We start from the raw sequence: 20,802 nt of genomic DNA on the forward strand, positions 1-20,802 counted from the left end.
AACTTGAAGGCAATTTGTAAAATAAATCTTCTTTTCTCGTGCTCTTTTAGATTTTCCTACGTTATTTCTATTCGCGGTACTCTTAATCTCCTCGGGCACTAGATCTTACACCCTAGAATTCAAGGAACTACAAAAAAGATTAAATTCAGCGAACGAACCTTCCGCTCCGACTAGTCGATTTCAATTGCCTCGTAGAAATCTTCGAAAGACGTACGGTAGGAAATTGCTCGTTCACGACAATGCGATCGCCGATCTTTGACGAAAGCGCGTGGCGGCATTATCGGCAACGGAATGGCATTGCCATTTGGTTCTGCCGGCTTTCCGACGGGGTATGTTCAAAGGAATCTGTGTCGACGGGCCTTTCGGCCTTTGCCGAAGTCATCAGCCCACGGACAAATCGGCCCAATTTCGCGACGAACGAGTATTATTCCACTTGGCGGGGCCCGTTACGATAAAATCGATTTTCGCTCGCGTCCTTTGATACCACACTGGAAATTGATGGCTGTATCGCTCTGAGCGGCCGATTCCGGCCCAACTGACAAAAGGATTCATAAAATAATACTTTCTTTGATACCCTCTGGGAGGGGGGGGGGTCTATATAACTTTATTTAAAGATCTTATTTATTTAGTTAATTAATTTAATTCTTTTTTTAGCTAATAGATTATCTAAATTAGAATCCAACGCCACACAAAAAAAAGTTAAAAAAAAGTTCGATAATAGCTATCAAATATTGATGAAGTAATTTCAATTAAATGTTTGGTTAATATAATCAAAAATAATTTTAGTTTCCTAAATATTTAATAAGTATTACAAACATAATAATATAATTAACTATTTGGTAATACTTATTAAATATTTAGAAAAATAAAATCATTTTTGGTTATATTAAGGTTGTAACTGAATATTTAATTTTTTTAGTATTTTGCTCCTCGTATTTAAAATACGAGAGTCAAAATGCTAAAGAATAATGAGAAACGTATAAAATTACTTACTCTTATATTTACGCTTAGCAAAAGGATTAACATCAAAATCGATAGTTACACTGATTTGACATAAGAAAATCTCAATGCAGTGCTCTTCATTTAAAAGTCTGGCGAAGTTCGGAACCATTATTGTCGGTTCCCAGACACAGTTTGAAAAGCATTCCTAAGCCCTTTGAAGCAAAAAGAGAGTATGCATTCGGTTCACCGCTGACTCGAATTCACCGACTGCACATTTCTCTTGACCTAGGGGATAATTTCCTTCTCTCTCCACCCTCCCTTAAAGCTCGTATCGATTTATTCGCCATATAATTCCGTTTAATCCTTCGATTCCCTGGTAACAAATAAATATTACGACCGATTAAACGCACCATAATCGACCGACATGCGTTCATTCTCCCAAACGAGAATATAGCTACGATTTGTCAAAATTTAACAGTAATATTAATTTATTATAGGCACTAAAGAGGCACTCAACTCATGATATTATACGTTGCCAAGGATTGCTTATGCGTTTATTACGTATTGATAAATTTTATTATTTCAATATTACAATTGTAAATTATTCAAATGCTAATGAAACAATTATTGGTGGATTACTATTTGAATACGGTTAAGTAAATGATGAAATGCACAGGAAAATGTAATATTTACAGGATATTTATTTTGTAAGTGGACAAAAAGTATTACAGTTTAAACATTTTATTTGGAGCTGTACCGTTACATTCACTGTTATATCTCTTTACCGAACTTCTTAATTATCGATAATCAAACACCTAACATTATCATCAATCACGCTCGCCATTCGTCACATATGTTGTTTCTCAACGCATTGATTATGTGTTTTATGATTTACGATTTATCTTAACTCTTTACCGCATTATTATGGCATATCTTTCACAATATCGATTTTTCAATTCCTATAAAAATAACAACAATGATTTTTCATTAACCGTTATAATCACTTACAAACCGTGCGATGCGCTATATTACAAGTATATCTTACTTTTTACAATAATCGAATAGATGTCATTTATATAAAATATTGGCAATATTTTATTTTTAGAAAAATTTATCTTTTACTCGATAAAAATTTTTTGCATTTTTGTTTATTATAAATCTTTATTTATTCGTGATCTGGCCGATAATTCTCGTTTTACATAATAAACGTATTATTACGAAGATAATAGTAATGCGCTTTTGTCGCGCGATATGTATCTTTGTAAATCGTTCATGAGAAGAGAATATTATATCTTTAGATTAAACGCACCGCGTTATACTCATCCGAAATATATTCTTAATTGTAAGAGAAATTATGCGGTAAAGAGTTAACTTTACAATTCCGACTTGCTTTCAATCAACATCGCACTGCACGTAAACACGCTGTTGTTAAATCTAAGATAAAAATAACTGTTATCATTATCGTTAATTGTGCTAATAAAGGGAAGTTTCATCGTTATATCACGACAAGAAACATCGACACTCCTCAAAGCTTAGTTTAATTTTTACATTGTTTCTTAACAAGTTAGCTAAAATTAGAAGTACGTCTATCGTCTAATAATTGTCAGTTTCGATATGTTACCCACTGGATTTATTTACAATTTTTTTTATTTAAAAGTTATTTTTCAGATAAAAAATAGAAGAAATGCGAAACATTCACGATTAAATTTACAAAATGTAATAAGTTCGTATGAGCTTATTATGTTTTCTGCTTAAATGAGTTTCTCGTTTACCCATTTAATTAACTTGATGTATTATAGAATATTTTATAATATGACAAATATTTAAAGCCAAAAATATGATTCACGCAGGCAACCACATTAAACTGATAAAATGTTATGTTTTAAACTTTACTTTATGCAAGTTTATAAGAACATAAGCAATGTGAAAATAATTATAAACGAATATAAAATATAAAGTTGGTCTCTTTATTCTTTTTTTTCGATACGTACAGATTGAAGCAGATTAAAGAATCACCGATAAAAAGCTAATTTTAAGTGTATACTATATATATAAAAACTTTTCAAACCTAGTCCTGTAACTTTGTTCTCCTGCAAACGTACGTGTGCGTGCATATTAATTAGAAAATTATATCAACCTCTAACAACGTAAAATATAGACATTAAATGTAATATGTTTTCTCGATATCAATATCACGATACATTCATCTGAAAAATTAATTTATTTAAGATTCTTTATTTGAACTGTTTTTATATTATTAGAAGAAACGAATACACAAAGAAATTAAATGTTAAATTAAATATTGTTGTAACACATTAAATTATGATTGACATCTTTTCATAGGAAATGAAGTTTTGTGCAAATCATAAAAGGCAGACGCGAGTTTTACACTTTTTACACCGGCAATTTGTGAAATTTCAAAGGATCCTGAACATTCGAGAATTATAAAATTCAGAGTTCTAAAATTCAAGGATTATATTACAACGAGAATATATTGGAATCTCTGGAATCGAAAGATTATGTGCAGCAATTGTTAAATTGCCGAACAGAATCTATCGATCTATTAGATCATATTGGACAATCCTTAGAATCCGCGAAATTTAGGCCCCCAGAGATTCAGATAGCACACAAATCCCACAATCACTTCATCTACCATATTTCCATATTATCCCGTTTATTCGCTATCCATTCTCTATGTGTGTCCTCTCTTTCTCTTTTCCCACCCTCTCCCTTTCTCGATGCCTTAGCTCATAACATCGCGAGTGTTCCTCCAGTGCTCTCATCATTAAACAAACGAGCTCATCAATAAAACAACACGACCCTCCATTAAACGATCTGCTGCCGTTTAGCCGTCGTAACACCCACTAGGTCTGAGTTTAGTTTTGCAGAGCGATTAAATTATTCATGCAACACGGAGGTGGACCCAAAGTCAAGCCCTCCTACCCTTCGTGATGGTAGTAGATCTTGTCCTTGCAATTGCATGTGGCGCCGCAGAACTTTCGGCGTTCACGACCTTCCTTGGTGTCCGTCTCGCAGACCCACGAACCAAACGTGCTGAGCAGTTCGGCGCAGTTGGACCACAGATCGGTATGATAGCAGGCGTTCGTGCAAAGCGCGTCCTGCGTGCAGTGGTCCTTGCACATGCTGCACGGCTTTCCGGCCACGTACGGCAAGCCCAGACGGCCCTTGTAGTTCCCGCTGCGAGGCAAGAACATACCGGCAGTTAGACAATATCGATCTCAGCACCGATCACCGTAACAGCCCGTAGCGACATGAAAACGTGAAAAGTAAATTTTAATATTTCATTGCGATTTAAATATCGTTAGATCGAAGCACGTTTCCGCATTTCAGCTGCTTTGGCCCACTATAAAAGAAAGAAAAATTTGGATTTCGAGCACGACAAGGAATATAAATTGAATATCGACGACACTAATTTAGCATTCATTTCGATACTTGTAACGACAGAAAATTTTTGTTTTTTTCTTGTTGCATCGAACTAGTCTGTGCAGCATTGGATTTTTGCAAAATGTTTTTATTGATCTCTGTTTCTAACTTATTCTGATTCATGTTATATTAATATTTCATTCAATATATAAATATATATTGCGGATAGAATCACTGTATATACTATTACAAATATATGTTGCTTGAGATATGATTGCTTGAATACGAAAGAGGGAGAGTAAAAAATTACATAAAAGATGTTATTTAGATATTTAACACACTTTTATTATTAACTCAACAAGTTGGAGAAGAATAAATTGTGTGTCCTTAGATAAGAGTGAGAAAATTTTAACATGCCCGTTTGCCTTGTAAAACTTAAAACAGTAATTATACAAGAATTAGATTAAAGTTTACTTTAGTGTTAAATTTCTCGGACTAAATTTCTTATTTTATAATAGCAACAAGTATCCTCTTGATAATTGTATATTTTAAGATAAGCTTATATTTTTATAAAAAAAATTCTATATTGATGCAATTTGCTTAATCTATTGTATATTTTATTCCAAATTAACTGAAAAATACGTAATCATTTTAAAGAAATTTTTGTTTACTATATAATAATATCTTTTTTTAAATTTAAAGTTCATAGACATTTTATTATTAATTTCCCGTTTTTTTTTAAAATAATTTCCAGTATTTTCAACTTAAATACCCGATTTCTGAGACAGTCTGCATAATAGTGCAAAAATACTTTAGGCAGTATCCTAATCCAAATCCATTAGCCACGCGCATTAACGAAAAGCTGTAGAAGGACCGTCGAGCAATTTGCAAATGGGCCACCGAATTTACATTCAAAGTATTTTTCGGTACGAATCGCGCGTCTTAAACGATCCCGCGAGAATTTCCGTCTCTAAAGGCCGGCCAGCTCGGGCTGCTGTATATATCCACGAAATTAATTACGAGATAGAGCCGGTGTGGAAGAACGGCAAGATAAAAGGAAGGATAAGGTGACCCACCACCACCTGACACGGTTTATTTATTCAGGACTCGGGCCACTGATGGCGGCCATACAGCCACACCGGCTTCGCTTTTCGCGCAAAATAGGTCAGGCGTCAAATACACTGCTCGAGAATGTATGCTGCTTAATAAGAAGTACAGATTGACATATAAATTGGCATATAAAATGATCCTAAAAACTGTTTTATGGAATACCGTTTTCTCTGAAATGCTAGAGTTTTTTCTATGGAAATTGATTTCACAATGAATGGATGTGCTAATTTTTAATTAATTTTAGCTGAAGCTTATTACAAAGTATGGTCGATGTACGAAATATATATTCTATAGTTTTAAAATCTATTATATTAGATTTTGTTAAATTTTTCTAGTGAATTTATATTTGTTTCGAAAATTCGTTTGAATTTAGTTTAATTTGTCGAGTTTCTCTGCGGTAGAAAAGCTAATATGACGACCGTGTACGCATTTGCCTGTTAGTATCTCGTCTTGTAATATGAATATATGAAACTGCGGTGAACTCGTCGCAGATCGTATTAGAACGGATCTCGCGGAAAATTTATCGGGTCCGCGTATTGCCAGGGATCGATATGAGGAATATATAGCGTCACGATTTGTAGGAATCCTTAGTTCAGAATTGGGTCGCCGGCATTTTTGTACGGTTTGCAGGAGCGATAAATTGCAAGACCGAAGACCGGAGCGAATTCTAATTGCGTGAGTCGCTCGCGCGTGAAATGTCGCTGAGAAAATCATTTATTTATTGTCACTCACTTGGACAGCTTACTCGGGAATGCAAAGATAGCAGCGTAGTCCCTTCCCCCCCCTCCCCTCCTCTGTCTTTTTCTCCCTTTCTCTGTGATATATAATCAATTCTTTACTTCAGTGAATTATTGTTGTATACAAAATGTTGATAAAAGTTACTATTCAATTTATAATCTTTAGAACGTTATATAAGAATGTACATTATTAAATTAAGGCAAATTATTTTTTCTGTATCTTTCTTCCTGAATAGTATTATTATTTACAGAGTATAAATAAAAAAAGAAAATTACATGAACAATTTCAGTTTTTATTAACAAGAAAAATAAAAAAGTGCAATATTTTCAATTTTATTTTAATATAATCGTTTTTGTATTCTTAGAAGAATATATAATATCCATCTTTATTTTAAATTAATTTTACGTTTAAAGTATCAATGTTTTTACAAATATTTACTAATATTTTTCAATTTAATATTATTCGATGTCACAAACAGTTTTTCTTAATTAAAATATGTATTAGTACTTTTCCTTTCAACTAACTCGTATCTCTCTCTCACTCAAGCTTCAAGAAAATTCTTATTCATCGTACGTCATATGTGTATGTTTTGCATTGAGCATCCTGCATATATTTATAATATATACATATATATATATTATAGATATATATATATATATACACATATATATATACACACATACACATATATATTATATATTTCATCCAGTATAGTAGCGACAACGAAACCATAAGTATACTGAGAAAGTGTGCCATACTGGTGACAAAGAGAGCCGTCTAAGTGCCACAATGGGCATGACAAAGACGAACGAGCTATAACTCGCGCTGACGTTGCATATATTCCACACCAGTGTCACCATTTTCCTTGTTTTCCTTGCTTACCTCGTTCCTCCTGTTCTCCTCCAAGCGGGTTATGTCACTTACATACTGTGTATAAATATAGGATTTACATATTTCAGCATGTCTAGGGAAAGCTTACGTGACATGAGCTTGAATGCAACATTGGTTGTTTTTTTATGAAAAAGGTTAAGCTATAATCAAGTCCATATATGTCCATATATGTAGTGGCTGAAAATATCTTCGATAATTATTTGAAAAATATGTGGCTCCGAGTTATTGAATTCTCTAAGATGTTGCACCGTGAATATAATTATATTCAGAAGTTATAATTTTTAAAGTACTCTAATGTTACTACATCCTACAATATCGTTTTTCATTCAAGAAACACTGACGGCACATTTTCTCAAGCAACATTCTTCTTTAGCTGCTTATGCAGTAACTAATACTTGACTCCAGAAAAAAAAAAATCTAAAAAAATATTCCAATATTAAAGTAACAAATATCTTCTGTTTCATAAACATGTTTTACAAATTCTATTGTTATGTATTGATTCCTAATATATTTTTTTTAATAATATATTTTTCATTCGTTTTTTTTTTCTTCTATTTTATCAGTCTGCAAATTTTTATTGGTGTAATTTTTTTTTAGAAAAAAATTTTCAATAGATTTATTTATTACAAGATTTTATTTAAAGTTTTTATTTAAATATGACTATTATTATTATGTAAAAAGCGAACTGTTTGCGAAATGTAATAAGGTTCTTTTCTCTTTTTATTAATCTCTATCTTTTCTTTATACACCTTTCTTTATTTTCTTATGTTAATGATTCAATCTGCTTTGACCTTCTCCTATTCAGCAAATGTCGATTTAACTAAGATCTGCTTTGACGATGCCGCGCACGACGCTACTTTCGCCAAGTTTACGGTTAACCGTTTCAATCCACATTTCCCTCCAGCAAATTATTGCGTCAATTCCATGCTAATGAACTAAGTTCTAGCCATGGCCCAATTGCAATTGCTGTTGCAGAAACAACCATGTATCATAACAGTCACGGCAAACGGCGTGCAACCCTGGTGAAAATAATTACACCGCGTTACTACCGTATCAATGTAATCTGTATTTGTGTGTAACATGTTACACATGTATTTTATTGTTCTACATAATTTGGAAAAAAATAAAAACTTGTTGCGTTTCGACATGTAAACAAATCCTAATACGAGAATCATATTGCAAATATTTTTATGAAATTTATATGCAAGGGATTATGCATGTGTGATGAGAAATAATATATAACTCATATGAAAAATGAATTATAAAACCTCTGTCAAGATGAAGAGAAAAAAGAACATATCCGAAAATGTGTTTCCTTTTACAATTGAAGAACACATTCAATATAAGCATCCGGAAGTTCTCTATTATATATGAGATGTAAGATGATGAAACTGAATCCGCTTAACTGAACTCGCTATTCAGACGGTTCTTCAATTGTTCAACATTATACGTACCTCGGAGCATAGTTGCAAACATACATATAGAAATCCTTGCCGAGCGGACCCTTGCCACCGGTGCAATGGCTCACCCCGCATCCGACCAGATGTGTCGTCGCCCACACCACCTGCGTGTAATGGCCGATCTCGAGGATCTCATTCGTCGTATTGGGTCCGTACTTGAAGTCCTTGTACTCCATGTACCACATTCTGATGGGGAAGTTCCTACAACATTCCGACGAATGTTGGAACGGTGGGAGGGATTCTCGATTTGTGGCAATGGCGATTTGTCCGCGTGTAACGTAAATCATTCACATCCGGTGTATGTTTGTAAAGCCCCTGGTATACATGCCGAAATCTACGCTGTAGTCCATCGTGGACTGTTTGCGTAATCTAATTCTAACTTTGTTGACTGAAGAATTAATTACAATATGCTCTTTCAACACAGCGCGAAGCTAAATTTTCCAATAGCTCGGAACGTGATCAACTTTGAAATTATCTTGATTGCATATCGAAGTTTCGTAATAAAATTGTAAAAATTTGAGGTATCTTGTCGCATATCCAACGGCAAAATTAATCATTCCGGATGGTATCTTTTCAAGAAGTTATCTTTTGATATGTAAATAATGAAGTGGCAAGGTAATTAACGGTGCGCATCCATGGCAGATGGACCACTGCATTTTCACGGAAGTCTAGCGCGCGTGCACAGAGTACATCTGTACAAATATACCAACTGCAACGCGAACTCGCTAACTAGAAGTAAACAAGATTTAATAATATCTCACCAGAGCGTACGACCCGTGCTGATGAATATGTTTTGTCCACTCTGTCCAAAGCCGTCCAGGTACAGACCGGTCGCATTGTCATGCACCAAACCGAGACAACGATCGGCCCACCTCTGTGCTGCCTTTGCTAAGCCCGAATGCCATTTCTAAAACAAAGAAAGACATCCAGAATTATCAGACGTGCCTGGCTTTATTGTAGACAAATTGTCTCGGAAATTGCAAACTACAGATATTAGAAATTGAAATGAAAAAGTATTTCTAATTTTAGAAAAATATAATATATAGGGTAACTCCGGTATGTACGTCGCACTTATCAAAAATTATTAATTTATTAAGTATTATTTACTATGTTTAAAGTAAACGAACTATATTAGTAAAAACTTTGTACTGTCTACTGTTATGAAAAAAATATTAAAAATCCGAAATATTTATATTTCGTATTAAAAAATGAATTTTTTTAAACCATTGCATTTTTTCCGTATATCCTATATAGGAATGGAATATATGGCTACTTATAGGGGGAAGGAAGGTTGTATATATATAAAAAATTTACAAATAATGCATATAAATTAGACGTAAAATGACACAATAACATAAAATACGGTTATAAAGTTTTATTAAGGAATAAGAAAAAATGATATGGAGTAATAAATAATAATTACAATTTTCCCACATGTATTACAAGTGTTATGACATGAGATATATATTCCATGTAATGCGTTTATTGCATTTAGTGCACTGAATTCAATCTGCGCACTTCGTATGCTTTAGCATAAATCCCGCTCGTTAAAAATACCATATATCCCAAACAGGTGGGATATACAAGACAACAAACTAAATAAAGAATAGCAAAGTACTTGTATTTTGTTATACAACATGCTTTACTATTTCTCTACACTCATGTTTCACGAAATAACCACTAAGTCTTTTGCACAGTCCTACAGTAATCATTTTATGTAGAGTTATAATTTATGACGGCGCTATTTAACACAGTAACAAATCGATTCAACTCACAATAATTTTATTAATATTAACACAAGAAAATGAAATAAATCGTAACACAATACTAATATAACATAAAGGCAACAAAGTAGTTGTGGGAAAATTACCCCCACTCCTTCTATTTTTTCTGACTCCTGCGACGTAAATCCCAGCGCGGCGTATTTGCGGAGTTAACCTAAATATGAAAAAATATTTCTAACGTTAAACCGTTAATAGTTTTGAAATCACATCGAAAATTTCTTTTTGAAAGTTCCTTTTATAAATTGAACTTCAAGAAAATAAATAACAATTCTAGATAATAAAATAAATAATTCTCTTATTTTGAGTAAATAGTTCCAAATAAATAAGCTGAACGTTAACAAAAAGTGCTTAGAAAATGCGCATAATCTATTTTTTTATATTTTTTTAAAAAAAGATGACTGCAAATTGATCGAGGGATTTGTAATTGAAAAGTTCTATACATTATATTTATTTTAGAAAACGATTAAAATTTAATTAAATGCGTATAATACGACTACATTTACGAGTGCAAAAAGTTTTCTCGCTTCTGCGTGCATACGTAAACCCGTGGCAAAAGTTTCTTGACTTTCCTTTGGCTTCTTAATTGCTCGTTATATGCAAATATCGTGCTTTCAAAGCCATAATGTACGCTCTATAGAGGTAAATTCCTCGTTCTTAGAAGTTTCTCAGAGGAAGATGCTACGCTTCTTTTTTTTTTTACTATTGCTCATATTTACATTTCCGTTTATTCCTCCACATTTTCTGTGTTCAATACCAAATTATAACGCGCCTTAATTCTCCGTAATGAATCGCATTTATAATCGCAATAACTGCAACTACATAACTCGACGTAAAAAAAACGGTCAAAAGTTCCCTGTGATGCTTCGATATTGCATTCTACGTGCCTACATTAAGCTTAAGAAAGTCAGAATCTAAGTCCAGGAGTAGGTTTCCTTAATCAGAAACGCTCCTTGATTTATGCATCTTGAGGCGACTGCTTTCTTGCTTATATAAAGTTAGTTCTGAATTCTAAGTACCAGGTGCAATATTCTGTAACACAATGCTTTGAAATTACATTTTTAATTATTTCTTACCTCGTAAAAGATATATTTAGAAGATACATTAACATTATATATATATATATATATATATATATATATATATATATTTCATAGATCAACATTTATGTATAGTTATCACCTTTTTTTCCTCCTACTCCTTCTTTTATAAATATGTACAATAAAACGTAATGTTACTTTTTTGAATAAGAAAACTTAGAATGAAAAATTATTTATTCATAGACATGGAAAAAAGATAAATGATAATTCTGATGAGTCTCTATAAGAAAAATTCACATATATAAAATAAAATCACAAATATCTAAAAAATCAATCAATCATGATTTTTTTTAAATTATAATAGTAGTATGATTGATAATTTATAATGATTCATAAGCTGAATAAGAAACATAATATCTCGTTAACTCTTTCCGCGACATTACCTAACTTCGACCTTACTAGATCGATATAAGATTCTCGATACCAGTTATTCTCTCTTCAAGAAACTGCATCGCGTCTGGAGTTTTGCCGAGAAACCTCAGATAACAGTCGTATCTACGGCGTAACTTCCGCCAAAAGTAGCTTTTACGGTGACGTTCCTGGTAGTTTCCGTGGGAAAAGAATTTAAGTGGGAAGTCGTGTAACTTATAACCAAGCTTGAGATTGGCAGCGCTGAGGAAACGACGAGTAAATGCTACAAGAAGACTCGAGATGGTCTGACCACGTAGACACCTGGCCGCGTCCATAAATATACCGGATTTTCCAAAAAGATATGTTATCAGTTGTGGAAACTAAGTTCAAGTACTCATAAACTTTGTGCAATTGTATAACAAAACGAAATTAATCACAAAATTTATTAATATTAGATATAATTATAATTAAATATAATTATATGTATATCGTCGTTTTACTAGCACAAGTTGCTGAAAATCAGAAAATAACAATCGTGTCATTTCATTCCGATTTTTTTTGCACATTCTTTACGGTTTTATTCTTGTCTGTTTTGTGTGTTTTTTTTCCTACAAGAAAAGCGATTGAGTTAATCTACATTTTGATTTGTTTGGGTTTAACTACCAACCGCAGCGAATATCGCCTTTCCTTCTGGAATACATATCTCCTCTCTATATCGCCGTGAGAAACAACGGGAAGTGAGTGATATATAGCACACATACATGTTTATATATAGATCGGATAATAACGTCGATGCAAGCGGAAATTGAAATCTTGCACCGTACTCGACGGCGAACCTCGAAAATTCAGTTTTCTGATCAAGTAAACCGCTTCGTAAGGTAAATCTCTGATAAAACCCGCTATTTTGTATGCACAGTGCGTTTAACATCTTAATATCGAGCGTTCATTGAGAGTAATAGAATTATATATATCTGTACGAATGAATTTACAGTCTCATATTTAAATAACATCATTTTATCATTTTATATATATGTATGTATATACTTCTGACCAAAAGTTTGGGAACACATTAAAAAAATTGACATTTATGATTACTTGCTCAAATATCCATAATAATGTATTTTTTTTTAATAATAATTCTTTTCTCTCTCTCCAATAACTGTTATTGAATCTGAAGAATTATTGTTAAATGAATGTACTGTTATAAATATTTGAATAAATAAAATCTCAAAAAAATAGGTATTAATTTTTTAAATATTTTCAAACTTTTGCAGAGTATATAAAATAATTACAATATATATATATTATATAATAAAATATAAAATAAATAGTTAATGCCACAATCATTGTATTTTTGTTAGTCTTTTCACAATAATATTGTTATTATAATTTTATGCTTTGTTCTCAGTTAGAATTGTTTACTGTTATATAATCTATCACCGTTGTTTAATTATCCATTATTTCTAAAATATCGTGCATCTTATTATCATGCTTTATTATCCAAATAGAAGAAAGACACGTGTTACAAACAATAATTGCTATACGATTTACATTCTGATAAATTTCCAGAGAAATACGGAAAATCGTAAAACGAGCAGATAACAAGAGCTTTTGCCGCTTAATTTTAATCAGTCCAATTAACGGCGCGCGTTATCTGCTGCGAAGTTGCCAAAAACTCAAATTAAATGCGCATTGTGCACGAGGAAGTTGAATTATGTTATTGCTGTATTTATTATGTTGCTTTTGTTGCATTTCCAGAAGAGTGCCTTCTCATTCGTGACCGGTAATTATTTCTCCGAATATTATCCATGCAAATTTTACAAAGAATAAACTGGCTAAATTTGTGTGTGTATTTTCTAATTAATTTTATAATATGATGTCATTTGACGTATACAAGGCATCTCTGCATAAACTGCTACAGTAGTTTTAGCATATGAAAATAAGTGAAAATGTCTAATAAACGTATGTTCCGAATGGTTTCGGAATTGCGGGATATTGAAGTAAAAAAATATGAATTGTAGTAAATGTTATTTAATGTTCGTTATTCTATAATACTTTACAAAAGATGTTCAAAAATTCCTTCGTCGATTTCAGCAAACTTTCTTGCACGAATTAATAAATTGTTTCGAATTTGATGACAAATATTTGGAGTTTCGCGGATAATATCGATTAAGTATCAGCAGCGTTAAGTATCAGTTATCATAATTATTTTGCATTCTGAAACTCATTCTGATAGACTAGATCTTTCATTCGTCCCCAAAGAAAAAAATCCAGTGGCGTCGGGACTTTTCGCTTGCCATTTAATGGGAGTGTCCTGGCCTCTTCTAATTCAATGATAGTCATCACAGAGAAATGTTCGCACAGGAAATCATCCTTATCGTGCATTTGTTTACATTTTGGGGATGAATGAAAAATCTAATCTATCAAAAAAAAAGATTCAAGATTCAGATCAACAGAATAACGAACATTAAACATTATTTACTATGATTCATGTTTCCTTATACTTCAATATCTCGTTACTCCGAAACCGTTCCGAAATCAGACAAATGTTTATTAGACATTTTCGACTTGTTTTCATATGTTGAAGCCGCTGTAGCAGTTTATACACTATATGCAGAAACACTCTGTAAAGATCTCTAAATGATTATCATATAGTTTAAAATGGTTAGATCCCATAGAAATAAATTTAAACTGTCAGTATTTTTTAAAATTAAATTAGAATATTTAAATATTTGTGTTGATACATATTTTCCCTCCAAATAATATTCTAATGCTTAATAATAATAATAATAATAATAATAATAATATGCATACATATATGATACAATAATGCATTTCTAATCCAAATTTCAATAATAGTTTAACAGCTTTTATGTATTAAGTATAAATATATAACAATACTTACTTTTTATATTTATTATTTTATATTGTTCATGTATGTGTGTATGTGTGTGTACAAAGAGAAAGTCCGTGTTATTTTATGTTTAATATTTAACAACAAAATTTATTATTATATTATTTAAAAATATATTACATAAAATATTTAATGTATTAAAATATATCATACTTAATATCGAATTCAAACGAAATCATCCGACAATATTTTGTTATCAAGATTATAGAGCAGTCGAAAAGTTATTTCTATTTCTGTAAGGAAAGAGATACGCGCACTGAAGAGTTTGGAAAGATTCCATTTTGAAAAGTGACAACGTATTGTCGAAAGATGAAAATCTGGGAAAATCGATAGAATTTCAAAGCAAGCCTCCCTACTATTATTCGAACAGACTGCGAAACCGCTCGCTCGCATTATTCACAAATTCTGCGCGAAGAAATCCTAGATTCAAGTGAAGCTGTGATATCAAAAAAATCTAGATTTTTGAAACTTCAAATTTAATAATAATTTAATAATAATAAAATTATATTTAACATATACATATATTCGCGTCAGAATTCCTTTATTTAAAATGGATTCATAACAATATTTAATATTTAATATTATCAGTAGTATTAAATATTTAATTTTCTATGTGTATTAAATACTATTTATGCTTTGTATTCAAAATGTAGAAGAGATAAAGATGATTCTGTCTCTTTATCACTCAAAGTACATTTAAGTTGATATAAAAGGTTTGTCTTTTTTTTATCAAGCTCTGTATTAAACAAAGTTAAAACTGGACTACTTTGAAAAGAGGAGTAAAATATTTCTTTTTAAATAAAACACAAAGTACATTGAAGTCCATGGTTTCGATTTTGCTGAAACTTTTAACTCTTTTTTTGAGTGATACAACGAACCTTTTAGATAAATTTAATAGACATATCTGTGAAAAATAGTGTTCGCATTATATATCTTTTTTTATTCTCTTTTTTTATTCATTTCAAATCAATAGTGAAATGTACATGGAAAAAATAATTTTATTAAAGTATCTCAAAATTTAGGTTGATACAAATCTGAAAATAATTTTGTTTTTTGGACCATTAAAATAATTATAATATATAGAACGCTTAACTTAAGCATTAATGTTGCAAAAAGTTTGACATTTTAGTAATCAGTTTGAACATCCTACGTAATTATTTTGATAGATATCAATAAAATTATTTTCAAATCTATATGTAGAACATTTTTAGATATTTCAGCAAAAACCGTCCTTTTCGTGTGTATCCAAAATTTAACACAATTATCACTATAGAAATCGCGAAATCATCTTATATTGTACCTTGATAAAATTCTCATGTTCCTATGTTTCATTCGCGAAATAATAAAAATATGTATGTTATCGCAAGTAGATAAAATACGATAACAAGTGTATCAAAGTTCTCAATATTGACTATTGATCGCATCGCTGTAGCGCGAAAACGATGACAGACAAAAAGCGAACGTTTCTGAAATATCGCGATGAACTGCCGATGAAATTTACAGAAAGGTGGTTATCGCGATCGGCGAAAGTTCTCGTAAACGTTCCGATGAAGCGCGTAACATCTACTTCCGCCCGGCGAAACCAATTTTACTTTGAAGCTCCGAGTCACGTGGACAGGCGTCGATCAACGGAAATAGAATATATCGATTTCTTGTCTCGCTGAAATACTTTGCGTTTGTACTTCTAACACTACAGAAGATGCTTCAGTATAAGTTCCCTTTTTAAACCGTTTATCGCTGTTCTGTAGCGATTCACTATCAAGCGACATCATTATAGATCTATTTCTGACAAACAGCTTTTTTCCCGCTTTACGTACATATATTTATACATGTAAAATATACTCGGGATTTTAACATTCGTATGATTAAAAAAAAGCACGATATAACCTACAAGCTAGTTATTATTGCATGATTAAATATTCTGAAAGCTCATAAACGTGATATGTAAATAATCCATTTCCATTGCATATAATTCTAATGCTTCATAAATTTAATATAATTTTTATTATCGAAAAACTATAATTAATTACTTATTTTAAGTATTAAAAGCACTTAACAACAGTGCTTTTAATACTTAAAATAAGTAATTAATTACTGTCTTTCAATATATTAAATTGACTAGTAGTCAAAATGCGCCTTCGACAAATACGAACGGGATTTGACGGGAATCGATTTTTCTTTACTTATTAAATGGAAATATATAGAAATAGAATTCTTACCATGACGAGCATGTTGGCGGCAGATGGCTTGACCTGCGTGCGAAAGTAATTGTGGGTGTCCACGATCTTTTGCCGTACCTTGCTGCTAGTGGTCCTTATTAAATTGATGGGGACTCTGTCGCCGTACAATCGTGGTGCTGAAAACAAAAAGAAAATATCTCCTTTCAATAACCGACATCTGCCACCGATGAAGGCCCGAGTCCAATACAGCTGTGACTACTCATTTCCTCTTTGCAGGAGCAGCAAAGAGAAAATCTTGATCAGATCTTGCCGCGAGAGTGAAGATAATAGCATATTTTGCTTTCCAGCAAAATATGTCGATCAAGACATAAAAAAATATGAGAATAAGAAAGAAAAAAAAGAGGATTCCGTGTAACTATATAGGATGCGGAAATTCGTGTTTTCATGATGTGCTTTTTAACTTCCCATTTGTTCGCGACTTGTCGTAAGGTTTCCAATCATTTCGAAAATTACTCCAGCTTTATCCAGCTGAAAAACGAAAAGGTTTCGATGCTATTCCTGCTAACATGTAATACGATATCTTTTTGAATTGTTGTTTTGATGATATCTAAATGTCTTATTGTTTCCGTATATTCCGCCGTTTGATAAAAATTGAATATTTTCTTCGTTTTTTATTATCCAGATAGAAGTATCGAGAATTTATCGTAAAACAATTTTAGATAGCAGGATTGTATGTCCAGAGCAATATTTTTGAGTAATCACAGATATCTTTCGAGATCGGCTTACCGTCGTTACTCGGTGAAACAAGCAATGATAGTTTTCTTCAATCACGATATGAAGTGATTCTTCGTAGCCTTGTCTCGATCAAAATCGACTTTCTGCCTACTCGCGATACATCAAGTAGCTCTCCGATCCTTTCAGGGACTATTATATAGGAATGTCCGTGATAGGTGAAAACGGAACGTTATGATCGAATATTTTTCCAGACAGTTACGTGATACGTTCTTCGATGTACACAAAAGCTTACCTTACAAAGATCCGTTTCTCATGGAGAATTCAGAATGCAAACATAGTTAACAAATCGCGACAATTGGAATTAATGAAACAGTAATTCATTGAAAGAGATAACATAAACCATTCTCTTCACATAAATGTGATTTTTATTTGAGGAATATTTTCCTTATAACTGCTCACACAGTTGTACATTTATGTTAAATTTAATACATTTTATGTGCTCCAAATAGTTCATATTTCTGTATTAATTTAATACAAAATGAAAATGTTAGACAATAATACGATGTAAAAAGTTAATACGAAAAATATATTACTGACAAAGTTTAGAAGCAAATTGTGGAAACATTTTAATAAAATTAAGTTAAATTAACGCGTTTGTTTTATTTTTTTTTATTTTAGAATTCTATGTTTTAAAACTATATTATTTTTACATTATTTTTTCACTGCTCATAAATTATGTTATTTTAACGCTAAAAAATATTGAATATCAGTTTGACATAAAATATTCAAATAACACAGTTACATTATGTTAAATTAATACTCGAATACGTTAAAAATTCAACACCAAAATTTTAACAAAGATCGATTTCAACACAAATATAAACTAATTTTTCTATGTATGAAAACTATTTATATAAAACTATAAAACAATTTACTTACTCGGCTTGCTTCTATGGATTTTTCGAGGTACAGCAGCTGGCAGCGCCAAAGCCACCAAGACAATTATCCAAAGCCACTTCATTGTCTCCATATATGAGCTGAAACATGAAATGAAGTTGTTTATATTCCAAGTGTTCTTACTAGTAAATTCTGTTCTATTAATATACAAGGCGCAAAATTATTTAAACATGAAAAATTACATTCTAAAACTTGGAGAGTATAGTGAATATTAAAAAATAAACTGAAAGTATCTTTAGAACTGTAAGACATCTTTCTTCATGCATTATATTACGAGCAATTGATATAATATAATTGGCCTTTTGTAAATTTATTCGTTTGTCTTGATTATTTATTCGTTATTAACTTTTAACGTAATACTTAATTCCCAAAAGATAATGTTGAAAATGAAAAAAAATATCAGAGAATAAGTTCCAATGTTTTGCTAAAGGAAAATCGACTTCGAATCGGTCAAAGAAACCGCAAACGAAGTTTGTACATGAGTTTTTTATCTCCTCCGAATTGTATTTCGATCAATCTTTTTCTCCCCGTTCTTGTTAGTCATTCGGTCGTCGAACTTTTCCAGCACAGCGTACATGTACATGTGCGCAGCCTCAGTCGAGCGACACGACATTTGCACCTGTGTGCGGCTCATTAATCACTATTCGCCTCGTCAACGGCAAATTTCATTATTTCTCGCCCGCGAAACTGTGTGTCCACGAGCGTAGCGTTATCAACCCCGCTATCAACCCTGACAACGCCGCCGCTATCATCAATAGCACGACGCCCTTCGCGGTGGTAAACGTCAAAGGCAAATGGCACGTACGAAGACAGATTACGCTGAACGTTATTTGCGTTCGTGCAATGGCTCACCAAACGAACAAAATTCCTCGATTTTCTTTTTAATTAGTTCACTAGACAACAATGAAATACTTTCAATAAGACTTGATAGTGTTTCCAATTCAATTCTCAATTTAATCGAAGAATTTTGAAGTTAAAAATTTAATCATTTTTACATTTGAAACGCTGATAGTTGGAATATTTTTGAAAATATATTGTATAATATATTGTATGTTAAATATTTTTTATTACTTATTGTTAGTATATATTAGTAAAGATCAGTAGGAAATATTGTATTAAATAGCAGTTCCATATTCTTACATTCTATAATTAATCTACTTAAATTGATAATGAATAATTGATAATAAATTATGTGATATAATTTTGATAAATTTAATTCTCATTAAATTATTCTTTAATTATCGGAAATTGTATGAACATTTTCAAATGTCTATAAAGATTAATTTTAATTTTTTATACTTATATATTAAATATTCACCGGCTCAAATTTTTAATATACGTATTATTTAAACATGTAAAGTTACTGAAATATATGTACTTACGTATAGTCAAATAATATTATATACTCTTTAATAACGAGCCTTTTTAGATGATGAAACCGAAGTTTGCCTTCTTCTGTTCTATCTACTGCGAAAACTTATAGAACTTTGAAATATCAAAGAAATGCAAAAAGGTTCGACCAAGCTGAACGACATCAAAGGCACATTTTATTTCCTCAGCCCTGCACACATTCTTACGTCCGCCACTTTTCATTTTCTCTTTTAGAATATCCTCCGTCTTCCGGACGAAAGATATTCCGATTCTCCCTCTTCTAGCTTTTCTCTCTTGTAGACGAAGCGTATGCAAAATAGTTTAAGACAGATGATACATATGGATACCTCTCGGCACGTTTCTCGCGTTGATTAGATTTTGATCACCCAATCTTGAAATCGACATAGGAAAACGTAAGACATCCGCTCTCATTCCGTTTGACGACTCGAACAAGAATTAATAACAAAGCTTTTAAATTTTTCTTAATTAAATATTATCATCATTGTATTGTGTAATTATAAATTTCATTTTAATTTGTCTTTATAGTATTTAATAAATTTTAATAATTTTATTTGATTTTAAAGGCAGATAAAATTATATTATATTAATTTGTAATTTATTATATCATTTCATCGATATTATGTCAAAAAAATTGAATATACGTAGAGTGTATAGAAATGCGACTGACGATATCTTTTAAATATACATACAGTCCGGATATTGGATTTGACCGAATAAAGACAGAGCTTCTATGAATATCCAGTGCATTAATATCTGAAATCCTCGGAAAGTACTCGTGGTTTCTCGGGACTCTGAGAAACGCTAATGCCAGCTCACCAAACATTTGGAATTTCGTACGGGCTATTGCTATTTGCTTCGACATGCTAA

The 20,802-nt window shown here is 31.7% G+C and overlaps 1 protein-coding gene across 6 annotated transcripts in view; it reads right to left on the minus strand.

The window, feature by feature from the left end:
- Positions 1-1,625: 1,625 nt before the first annotated feature.
- Positions 1,626-20,802, minus strand: part of LOC105149864 (cysteine-rich secretory protein 1) — a 57,414-nt gene continuing 38,237 nt past the window's right edge. For all 6 annotated transcript variants that reach the window (XM_087404875.1, XM_011062612.2, XM_011062606.2 and 3 more), the window contains 5 exons: positions 18,526-18,623; positions 16,891-17,027; positions 9,287-9,432; positions 8,520-8,726; positions 1,626-4,140 (listed from right to left, as the gene is read on the minus strand). In XM_087404875.1, coding sequence (XP_087261001.1) covers positions 3,882-4,140; positions 8,520-8,726; positions 9,287-9,432; positions 16,891-17,027; positions 18,526-18,616 — 840 coding nt within the window. In that variant the 5' untranslated portion in view covers positions 18,617-18,623 and the 3' untranslated portion in view covers positions 1,626-3,881. The remainder of the gene's footprint in view (positions 4,141-8,519; positions 8,727-9,286; positions 9,433-16,890; positions 17,028-18,525; positions 18,624-20,802) is intronic.

The sequence above is a fragment of the Acromyrmex echinatior genome, chromosome 3 (genome assembly GCF_024713525.1).
Source record: "Acromyrmex echinatior isolate Ae372 chromosome 3, ASM2471352v2, whole genome shotgun sequence".
In the NCBI taxonomy this organism is placed as follows: Eukaryota; Metazoa; Arthropoda; class Insecta; order Hymenoptera; family Formicidae; genus Acromyrmex; species Acromyrmex echinatior.